The sequence below is a fragment of the Myotis daubentonii genome, chromosome 9, assembly GCF_963259705.1.
Source record: "Myotis daubentonii chromosome 9, mMyoDau2.1, whole genome shotgun sequence".
Classification (NCBI taxonomy): domain Eukaryota; kingdom Metazoa; phylum Chordata; class Mammalia; order Chiroptera; family Vespertilionidae; genus Myotis; species Myotis daubentonii.
In genome coordinates this window covers 66,024,006-66,036,409 of record NC_081848.1, presented here as the reverse complement: position 1 = coordinate 66,036,409, position 12,404 = coordinate 66,024,006, and the positions used below count along the sequence as shown (strand labels likewise).

The window sequence follows — 12,404 nt, the reverse complement described above, 5'->3', positions numbered from 1 at the left end:
TACCCAAAAATTAGATGAATGTGGGTGGTACTGACACTGTTGTAATTAGTTAGTTATTAATAATAGGAAAGGAGCCGAAACAGGTTTGGCTCAGTGGATAGAGCGTCGGCCTGCGGACTGAAAGGTCCCAGGTTCGATTCCGGTCAAGGGCATGTACCTGGGTTGCGGGCATATCCCCAGTGGGAGATGTGCAGGAGGCAGCTGATCAATGTTTCTCTCTCATCGATGTTTCTAACCCTCTATCTCTCTCCCTTCCTCTCTGTAAAAAATCAATAAAATATACTTAAAAAATAATAATAATAGGAAAGGAGCAAAGGGACGGCCAGATATTATAGGCATGTCATTTGGGCAGCTCCACCAGAAAGCTGCAACTTTACACTCCCCAGGATTCACCAGCCTATTCCCTGCAAAACACTGGGGGAAGGGGACTGAACAAGGAAAGATAGATGCATGCCCAGTAAAGCTGAGGAGACACAGGGAAGGCACTTGTCTGTCAATCACAATTGGAGACAGAGATGGTTGACCAGATGGGCATCACCACTGCAAGTGCCTGAAACTTTGGGAATACATAACCTCCTAAACAAAGGAGTTCTCTCTCTCTCTCTCTCTCTCTCTCTCTCTCTCTCTCTCTCTCTCTCTCTTTTTGCTCTTGGCACACTTAGCTTGTGACTCTTGTGACTCTTGGCTTCCTTGCATTCACTCATGTGGTCCACAATGGACTGATGGACTACAGCTAGGCTGATGCTGTACTGGACCCTGCTCCAATATGGAATGGAAACTCTGGACACTGGCTGTGATTTCACCTCTGCCAAAGCCCCAGCTACATGTCTTCTATGACTGGCCAAAGGCAAATGGGACTTTGGAAACCCAGGGGTGTAATTCCACAGACATAAAAACCACTCATTCTCCCGTGCAAGTCTCAGAAAATTACTTTTCTCAGGATATTGCAAGAAACACGCCCCAACTAGCAAAAAATAGAGATGGGACCCCCTTCCCTCTGCTAACAGTACATATGGACAAGAACTAGATTTTTATGAACTCTAAAAATTAAACTACAAAATCAGAGCATAATAGATAAATGAAATGTGTAAAGAGGCATTTTGGAGACAAAATATTTTTAGACTGAAAGAAGGAAAATCTGTCAATTAATCAATCTGCAAGTAATACAGTGATTAGAGAAGAAGATGTTCACTTAAAAGACAATGAATGCCTTGGGAGAAAAAAATGGTAGTAACCTGGCCTAGGCCCTCAAGCTGTATGAACCCTGCGACTGACCACATCAGGCTCTGACACATATTATCTACTCTGCTTTGATTCCTTTCTCTCCAAATAGACTTTCAATTGTAATTTCTTTTCCATGTGGTTTCCTCAACAAGACAGAGACTTGTGCCACGGGCACAAGTACAAGCTTGGCAGCTTTGTTCTTCACTGAAAACTAAAAATGGCATCCTGGCTTATGAAACTAGCTATTCTGAGCTTGGCAAACTTCAGCCATCTGGAAAAGGTTTTCAGAGACTGCAAAGATGAGCACCACACCCTAGATTGTGGTAAGTTGACTAAAGTGAATTCATCTCTAGCTAGCTAGCCCCCCCTGGAGACAGCTGTACCCTGTCCTGCTTTAAATAACTATAAAATACCCGATTCTTCTAGTGCCAAAAATATTCTGTTTAAATGCATATCTGTTTGTATACCTTATAATAAATGCATTTATTTGGGAGGTTTTATGTAAACATTAGATCATGTTTGCCTCATAACCAATCCCCATATTGTGCATTAGATTTAATTATTATTGAGTGTTACTTTCTCCTTGATAGTTGGGCAAATTGCAAAAATAAATTATATCTTCTTTTATTCTATTTTTTTATTAAATTTATTGGGATGACATTAGTTATATAAGTTCCTAGTATAGGTTGCTATAATGCATGATCTGTATATTACATTGTGTGCCCACCACCCAATGTCAAATCATCTTCTGTTGCCATATACAGTATTTGGCCCTTTACCCCTTACTATCCACCTCCTTCCTTCTGGAAACTACCATACTGTTGTCTGTATCTATGAGTTTCAGTTTTATATGCTACATATAAGTGAAATAATATGGTTCTTAGCTTTTACTGACTTATTTCACTTAGCATAATATTCTCAAGGTCCATTCATGTTGTCACAAATGGCAGTATTTCATCTTTTCTTATGAATGAGTAGTATCTTACATCTTCTCAGTGCAAAGAAAATAATTCTATTACTGGCAAACATGTATGTGGCCAAACAAAAGAAATTTTTATAAAGATCTTATGTTCAGCTTTAACCGGTTTGGCTGGTGCTGCCACCTGGTGGAAGTATGCCTAAATTGTAGGGTTAGTTTTAAGAGGTGACCTTTTGGGACTAAAATTCCCATGAGAATCCAGCATCGTCATAATCATTCATCATCTTCAAATACATTATATTCTCACCATGCTCTGAGCACTGTACCATGTGCTCTTGAAGTACCTGAACTCAATACTATCATGAAATTCAATTCTGGGAGAGAAACTAGACCAAGATAATAGGCAACTTACTGAGCATTTTGAAACTGGTAAATTTAGATAAGTATCATGTAATTGAGAACAGGTAAGTCACAAGTTCACATTCATGGTACCATTTTTTTAAACAAATCTACAGCTTTTTCAAAATAAAAAGTTTATCTTAAAAAATTATGACATATAACTAAAAAGAAAACACACCACTAAACATGCCTCCATTGTATAATGATTAAACAGCTTGTGCTCTAGCCATACAATGGAATACTCCTCGGCAATAAAAATGAATGGACTGCTTATGCACACAATAATATGGGTGCATCACAAATGTGTGATAAGTATGAAAAGCCAGATTCAGACAGTATAAACCCTGCTGCTCCATACATTAATTTTGTCCACCTAATCTCTGAACGCTTAGCACTGCCACTTGCCTTCACAATGAAATCAAGATAAGGTCTCAATGTCAGCATCTTTCCCAGTCATCTTACCATGCCACTTTTCAAAGATGCTGGTTCTCCTCTCTCAGTTGCTCCAAGGTGCCTTAATGAAGGCACTTCTCTCTGAGCCCTCTAGGTATGCAGATCAGACATGATAAACCTACTTTAGCATTCCATTTCCCTAAGACTTTGGATTCTTTCCTCTTAATTAAGCCAGGGAAGATTTGTCATCTCATCCCATTGAATGCAGGCTATTGTTTAATGTTATAAACAAAGTCTTACAGTCACTCCCTAATGAACAATTTTTTTAAATATATTTTATTGATTTTTTACAGCGAGGAAGGGAGAGGGATAGAGAGTTAGAAACATCGATGAGAGAAGAACATCAGTCAGCTGCCTCCTGCACATGCCCCATTGGGGATATGCCCACAACCAAGGTACATGCCCTTGACTGGAATCGAACCCGGGACCCTTCGGTCTGCAGGCTGACGCTCTATCCACTGAGCCAAACCAGTCAGGGCCCTAATGAACAATTTGAGACAATAAATCCAAAATCCAGAGTATACAAATAAATTTTACCCAATCTAATGCTACCATATCTTAATCTTGCTAATATTTTTAGAATCCATTATAAATATACTAGGGGCCCAGTGCACGAATTCGTGCACCTTGAAAGGAACTGTGGGCTGCAGAGCTGCGGTGTGCACAGGGCCAGGTCTTAGCCCATCCTCCGCACTCCCGCCCATCCCTCCTGCCATGGCCTCTGGTCCCATGTCTGCTGGCAACCCTGCTGCTGCTCCCACACACTGATGGCACTGGCTGTCACTCACATCTTCTGGCGGTGCCAGGCGCCAGCAGTGGGTGCAAGCAGCAGCTCCAAGCGCCAGCAGCAGGTGTGAGCAGAGCTGGTGCTAGCAACAGGTGTGAGCGCCGGTGAGACTGTGGTGCGTGGGAGCAAAGAATTTCCAGTAACCACCAGAGGCACCCTGATGACAGCGACCAGCACTCCACCTTGGCCTGGTGCCCCCCGCTCACCTGCTCCACCATCCCACCATGGCCAACCCAGCCATGTTCTGCACTCTGCTGCCTTCTGCCAACACCTCCTGTGTTCTACGTGCGCCCCCTGGTGGTCAGCGGATGTCATAGCGACCAGTTGTTCAGTTGTTCCGCAGTTTGGTCTATTTGCATATTAGCCTTTTATTATATAGGATTCCCCCAGAAATAAATAAGTAAATAAATAAATTCCCCCAGGATTTTCTCAAATTAATTCAGTAATATCTTTCAAGCTCTACATGAATAATTTCCCTTCACCAATGTCATTCTTTGTACTTGTGCCCCTGGAGCCTCCTGATAGTTCAGTCTAATTATGGTCTGGGAGCAATGAAGGATGGTTTGGTGGGTCTGAAGGTAAACTGGCATCCCCTTGCAAGGCAATTGCTTCACATGAGGGTAAGAAGTAGTCAATGAACAAGGAAAAGCTAGTTTCTTCAAACAGGTTAAGAGGCACCATTCTCATGACTAGAAGTACTCAGGGTCATTTGGGAGTTCAAGATTATCAGCTTCATTTGAGTCCACTAAAATGTTCTCATTTGAGTTCTCATTAAAGTTTTATATTCCCATTTAAGAAACGAGTGAATCAAACCTTTTAATTTTTTTAACCTCCATCTCCAAACTCATATAGTGGCTTCCTTTCTGTTGTGTGCCTGGCCCCAAATTATTTTTTATTTGTATGTGGTCCTCCAAAGACTAATAGTCCTATATCTGTGTTCTATATCATGCTATTCCAGAGTAATTTGTTGTTGTTGTTTTTAATTTATGGGAAAATGTCTCATATATAATGTCTCTCTCCTGGAGGGAGATAGTAGGTTACCATGGAAAGAGAATGGATGATTTATGAATTGAGGGGTATGATTGACCATATCAACACATTTATATGCAATAGAGATACAAATAAATGCATATACCATGCATTCATCTACAGAGTTTGGTGTCATATTGTCATGGATTCAAACATTGGATCAATCTCTTACTACCTATAAAATTGTGAGCAACTTATTTAGCTTCCCTGAATTTGTTTCCTCCTCTGCAGTGTGTGTGTAGGGGGGAAGGCGTTGTTGATGGATTTTTCTGAGTTATCACACATAAAGCACCTACTACAGTGTTTAGCATGTAGTAAGAGCTTTAAAAAGTTAAGTTAGCACTCATTTAACATACTTCAGATCAAACAGGTTATATGAAGGAATGGGAAAGGGTATTTTTATGCAATCTTGCTTCCTTCTGCAGATTAGAAGTCATCTTGTCCTATCGCTGTTATACTGATTTTGTTCATCATGTATACCAGGAGAGCTTGATTAGCCAGCCATTGAGATAGAGTTTAATAAGCATTGTCCTTGGAGCATTTTAAAAAGCATGCGCTCCCCACACTACCCCAGAGATCAATTAACTACAAATCTGTAAAGTCTGGATGATACATTCCCTTTTCTTTCACAGGAGACCCTCCACGGCAAAAGTAATAAAACATCTCCAAGGAGAGAGAGAAAAAAAACTTTGAAACACCTCCAAAATGACCCCAAATTCAGATATTATTAGCAGATACCAAAAGACCTTCTTAAAGATTATATCCCTCCTCTTCTCTCTGCATACCTTCTTCCTCCACTCTTCTGCTCACAAGCACATATTCTATGCACCAAGCAAATATTTTTATAGTTGATGAACAAACCAGCCTCAAGCTTGCTCTCAGAACATATTAGCATTTTGGGTACTGAAAGCAGTTACTGAAGCCGGATTAATATCCTTCCAAAGCAGAACTCAAGACAGGTATCAGCTCAAGAACAGACAGAACAAGAGGGAGAGAAGGTGAGTGCAGTCATTCAGCTTTTACTTTTTGTCTTCATGCTGCATTCATCTCACCTCATAGAACACCCTAGATCCATGAGTCCATATTAATAACTAAGGAGTGCTTTGGATTTCAGTTTTTCACCACAGACCTCCCTGTTCTATCTGTGTTGCCCCAAATTCAGCCCAATCTTACCTTAATGTGCTCCTTTCATGGGCTTCCTAAACCATGTTTGATCCTTTGCAGTGAGGAAGATAATAAAGAGGAAATTAAATTTGTAAAGAAACTGCCATGCCTTTGAACACAGCCCCAGTTATTAGCAAACAATCTCAAAATTTGGAAGGGCTATAATCAGGGCATGTTGTCCAGATACAGCAGAGACCTCTAAAACCCTCCCTTTTCTAACTGATGGCTTGAATTTTAACATCCGAATCTTAGGTCTTGGGTTCAAGTCTTAGTATCTTTTGAATTCTCACCTTCTGTGGAAAGGGACTCTTTCCGTTTCATCAATCATTTGTACATTTGGATGAAAGACAAAGCTGGAAGAATAGAAAGACCTTTCGGGAATGGGCTCCTGCAAGGGTGAGTGGAGGAGGCATCATGAAATGAAGAGCAGAGCCCAGATCAGGAATGATGGGGACAGGCAACCCACACCAACTCCAGAGTTTGGTTAAGGTTCTCTCTGTCATTATTCCTTTTTTCCCATCACTAACTGTATCAAGCTCAGACTAAGCAGATTTGGTTATAAAATTCTACACTTTCTTGGAGATATTTGGTAAAAAATGAGCTGACTCATAAACCAGCTATACAGGTTCTCACCAGTCCCTGTGTGTTCTTCTATATGCAAAGGGCTGTGCTAGGTGCTTAATTTAACTTAATTTTTATTACTTTGTAATCCACTTTCATCATCATTTATCCCCCCTATATCCTCCTCCACCTCCTTGCAGTCCCCTCTCCCTGGCAATTACCAGTGCTTCATTTTACTGTATTGTTATATCTTCACCTTGACCTTGAAGGCTAGTTATTTACAAAGGTGCAGCTCCGGCATCTATAAACCTAATGAAGTCACTGAGCCTCTCAAACTCTCCTTCTAAAGTTCTGTAAAATAGGTGTGCTGTTGATTACAACTACATTATAAGATCACAGGGAGTCCAGGCTCAGGTTAAGCTGAGCTTCTCCAAGTTTACAGCAAGTTGAAGGAGCTTTCCTTTCTCGCTCAAGCACATCTTCATGAGCTTCAGGAATTCAATGACATAAAATGGTCCATACAACCCTTAACATACTATTTAATGTTCTAGAATAAGAATCAAAGGCATCTACATGTGGGGATAAAATACTGGGAACGCTTTTCCTCTCATTTCAATTTATCCAGCTTCACTTTCTATTTCTGGAGATGCAAAATTTCATCCTTAAATATGAAACTTCCCCCTCCTAATGGCAACATTCAAAGCAGACTTTCAGTTGACACATCAACCCTCCGGATCATTAAATTTTTCAGTCTCACCCCTGAGCACTTCTTACAAACCTATGTGGCACATCAGATTCTCTCCCCCACCCATATAAGGCTGGGTTCCATTCAATAGTCATTGCTGAGAGCAATCACATTCCCATTTTACTAAGAAAGCATCCTATTCAAGACCAATGAGCCTTTTCTGCGAAGCTCAGCTGTTGAGCGTTGATCCAGGAACCAAGAAGCCACCAGTTTGATTCCTGGTCAGGGCACATGCTGAATTACGGCAGGAGGCAGCCGATCGAGATTATGTACCTCTCTCATCAATGTTTCTATCTCTCTATCCCTCTCCCTTCCTCTCTCTCTCTAAAAAAAAAAAATCAATAAAATAAAAAAGACCAATGAGCCTTTCACACATTATCTTAAGCAATCCTCAAACAACCCTGTAAGTAGTCCCTGTTATCTCCATTTTGCAAATGGAGAACCAGAGACTCAGAAAGGCTAAATGAGTTACCCACTGCTGGCCCGGATTAGAACCAGCTTTGTCCTGAAACCTACCCAGAATTATAACCATCACCTTATCCCTCTGCTAACCTGAACAGGTGCCACAAATGATCCTGAAACACATCATGGACCTCAGGTCCCTACCTTGCTAAATGGACAACCCTACGCAGAATGGGGGAGGGCTCCAGCAGAGCTGTTTTCGTTAAGCTTCCGATTTCTCCACGTGGCTCAACATCTGCACTACATTGTGCTAAACTTTGCTGAAGGCCCCTTTCCTTCTTCAAGGGGAAAGAATCCTCTCTTGATTCTACAAAGTCAACACACCTTTCACAAACAGGTGTATAACCTCTAAACATGGGATAAAACTTAAAAGCCTACTGATAAGACTGGGATTAGCGTGGGTGATGTCTGAATCTCTGCACAAACTGTGGCATGGTGCTGGCTTCACATCCTCTCACTGTCCAAATTTGACAGCAGGTATTATCTTCTGGTCTGTGGTGATCAAGCCTTAGTGTGGATGTGTGAGGAAGTGTGGGAATTCTTTCAAACATGGATGAGTGGAATCAAGTCCCTGATCCTAAAAGATGCTTCATACACTGAGAATTCTAAGAATTTTATTGAGGATTTAGTAATTTAGATTTTTAACAGCAAACACAGAGAATACTTTCTATGGGCCAAGCATATTCTAAAGGATATGACAGATACATACACACGCACGCACATACATACATCCTAATAACAAAGTAAGTGCTATCATTACCTCTAATATTATAGAGAGTCATAGAGATTTCAAATGATCTGTCCAAGAGTACTCATATATTAAATGGTAAAGCTGGGAATTAAATCCCGGCAATCTAAATCTAGAGTACACTTTTTTTTTAATGGATTATATGGCTTTTTAAAAAATACATACTTTTATTGATTTCAGAGAGGAAAGAAGAGGGAGAGAGATAGAAACATCAATGATTAGAGAGAATCATTGTTCAGCTGCCTCCTGCACACTCCACACCGGGTATCCAGCCCACAACGGGCATATGCATATGCCCTGGGAATTCAACCATGACCTCCTAGTTCATAGGTTGATGTTCAAACACTGAATCACACCAGCCAGGCTAGAGCCTATATTCTTAACAATTAAGTAGCTAAGACTTATACTGAAGACAAATTTGAAACTGGAACTGCATTACTATATTCAGAGTTATTATTTGACAAGAGCATTTCTACAGAAATCTGGCCTAATCCTTTAGAATACAAACATTTTAAATGTCTATTATGAACAACAAATACACATCTATCAACAAGTGAATCTAAAAATAAAGTAAATAAATAATCTGATGAACAGAATAAACTGGTGAATATAATAGAATCAGGGGCATAAATAGGGAGTGGACTGACTATTCTTGGGGGGGAAAGAGGTTTGGGGAATGCAGGAAGAGAGTGGACAAAAATCGTGCACCTATGGATGAGGACAGTGTGGGGGGGGGGGGGGGGGCGGTGAGGACGGAGGGTGGGAACCGGGTGGAGGGGAGCTATGGGGGGAAAAAAGAGGAACAACTGTAATAATCTGAACAATAAATATTTAATTTAGAAAAAAAGCCAAGACCAAAACATCAGAGAAAGATGTCAGCTAGTTAACCAAATAGGGTCTCACAGATCCTGCTGGAGTTCAGGATCTCCTATTTGGCCTATAAGACAAGAAATCTCATTTTCCTAATGCATCTAGCATGGAAATATGCTTGAGGACTGACTCACAATACCTAATTCATAAAATAATGTGGTATAAAGTATAATTCTAATTTACTAATACACATTCATTTATCAAACACCTATAAAGAATCTTTGTGTTAAGCATTATTCTAGGTTTTAGGGACACAGCTGTGATTAACAATTTCCTGCCCTCACACAGTTACATTCTAGAGTTTAAAATATTTTTTCAGTGACTAAAATATTTGTGTTTGAACCTTGGCCAGTGTTGCTAAATGGTTAGAGAGTTGACCCTGGCACCAAAAGGTCTTGGGTTTGATTCCGGATCAAGCGCATGTACCTGGGTTGCGGATTCGGTTGGAGTATGCGCAAGAGGCAGCCAACCAGTCATCTCTCTCTCTCTCCCGTCCCTCCCTTCCAAGTTCTCTGTAAAGCAATGGAAAAAATATCCTTAGGTGAAGATTAACAAAATATATATATTTGTGTTTGCTGTCCAGAGGATTTCCTTCCCGGTATAAAGGTACCAGGGACTTTAAGTTGGTAATTAAACTGTTGTTTGGTGAATGATGAGAAAGAAAAAAAAAATGTCTGATTGTTTCACAACTGTGTAGCTGAACCTGGTCCCTCCACTGGTTTCTCTATTCCAATACTGAAATTCAAAAAAAAGTTAGATGAGGTGTTTCAGGGCATGACATGACACAGCGGACACACAAAACTGTCCAAATAACAACTTTCACTGAAGACTTACAATGTGTCAGGCATTTTACACACCTTTCCTTGTTTAATTGTTAACACAGATATGTGAAGTAGGTACTGTTGCCCATTTTAAAGATAAGGAAATAGAAGCCTAGGCAGGAATTGATCACAGCAGTCTGGATCCAAAGTTTAAGCACATATCAACCACCTACACTATATTAAAAAGCAAATAGTGCTCTAGCCAATTTGGCTCAGTGGATAGAGCATCAGCCTGCAGACTGAAGGGTCCCTGGTTCAATTCTGGTCAAGGGCATGTACCTTGGTTGCAGGCTTGATCCCCAGCCCTGGATGGGGCTCGTGTGGGAGGCAACCAATCAATGTATCTCTCTCACATTGATGTTTCTCTCTGTCTCCTCGCTTCCACTCTCTCTAAGAACGAACGGAAAAATAACCTCAGATAAAGAATAACAAGAAAAGGGGGAAAAAGCAAATAGTTAGAACAATGACTACATTGCCCTCTGAAAGAAAGAGAATTTTGCATAAAGTTGTAACTCTCTATAATACTCTGGCTCCCACTCATGCATTTTATAATTATTTGTTAACATCACCTTTAATTTGGATTATCATTATTGTCCCAGGTCTGCATCTTGTCCTTGTGATTCATGGGAAACATGTCCATAACTGAGGCCTGGAACAGCTCAACCGTGACCACATTCATCCTCCTGGGATTTGCGGACCATCCGGAGCTCCAGGCCCTCCTCTTTGTCACCTTCCTGAGCATCTATCTTGTGACCCTGGCCTGGAACCTGGCCCTTATCCTACTGATCAGAAGTGACATCCGTCTGCACACACCCATGTACTTCTTCCTCAGCAACTTGTCCTTCATTGACATCTGCTACTCCTCTGCCGTGGCCCCCAAGATGCTCATTGGCTTTTTCCAAGAGCGGAAGACCATATCATTCTTGGGCTGTGCTGCTCAGTTCTTTTTCTTCGTCGGCTTGGGTCTAACTGAGTGCTTCCTCCTGACCGCTATGGCATACGACCGATATGCAGCCATCTCCAGACCCCTGCTCTACACTGCCATCATGTCCCAGGGCCTCTGTACACGCATGGTGGTTGGGGCCTACATCGGTGGCTTCCTGAGCTCCCTCATCCAGGCCAGCTCTATATTTCGCCTCCAGTTTTGTGGACCCAATATCATCAACCATTTTTTCTGTGACCTCCCACCAGTCTTGGCACTTTCTTGCTCTGACACCTTCCTCAGTCAACTGGTGAATTTCCTCGTGGTGGTCACTGTTGGGGGGACATCATTCCTCATCCTCCTTCTGTCCTACAGTTACATAGTGGCTGCTGTCTTGAAGATCCGCTCAGCGGAAGGCGAAGGAAAGCCTTCAACACATGTGCCTCGCACCTGATGGTGGTGACTCTGATGTTTGGGACGGCCCTTTTCATGTACCTGCGACCCAGCTCCAGCTACTCGCTTGGCAGGGACAAGGTGGTGTCTGTGTTCTATTCGCTGGTGATCCCCATGCTGAATCCTCTCATCTACAGTTTGAGGAACAAAGAAATCAAAGATGCCTTGTGGAAGATGTTGGAAAAGAAGAAAGTCTTTTCCTGTTCATGATGATTGAAAACATATTTCTCCAAACTACTGGAGAGGTAAATGATCCATAGCATCTACCTCCACCTCTGGCTTAGGCAAGGGGGACATGTTGTGTGCATATTTGAAAATATATGTTCCTTCCTGCTGATTCCTCTACTCATTCTACATGGCCATGTGTCTACTGACCCCACCATGGATAGTCAGAAGGAGGAAGAAATTATTTCACACACAAAAAAAATCTTTCCAGGGTAGCAAATTCTCACATTGGTTTTTTATTGGGTGATTAATATGTATCAAGCACAAAAGTTGTTTCATTAAATACTCATTGTAGTCTACAATGCTCATAGCACTATCTCTGTTACAAATGAGGAAACAAGGTCCCCACAAGGAACACTGACTTACCAGGGTCACACAGGAAGTAAGGAACAGAACCCCCATGCAGACCCAGGTCTTCTTTTCCAGAACCCTTCCTCTGCCCAAATGCTGCCTTCCACATTCATCAGCAAACAGCTCTGAAGTTGTGCATGTGCAGAACTCTTATTACTTGCATCAGGCAGAATCCAAAAAGATACACTATGCATAGTCAAGGTGAATTTTTTTTTAAAAAGATGCCTACTCCACCAAACACCCTCTCTGAGATGTCTGTGTTGGACTCCCA

General features: G+C 41.4%; 1 protein-coding gene across 1 annotated transcript; it reads left to right on the top strand.

The window, feature by feature from the left end:
• Window positions 1-10,805: 10,805 nt before the first annotated feature.
• On the top strand, window positions 10,806-11,767 carry LOC132242246 (olfactory receptor 5A1-like). The gene is given in 2 exon segments (XM_059711148.1): window positions 10,806-11,520; window positions 11,523-11,767. Coding segments are annotated over 2 exon segments (960 nt in total).
• The last annotated feature ends 637 nt before the right edge of the window (window positions 11,768-12,404 follow it).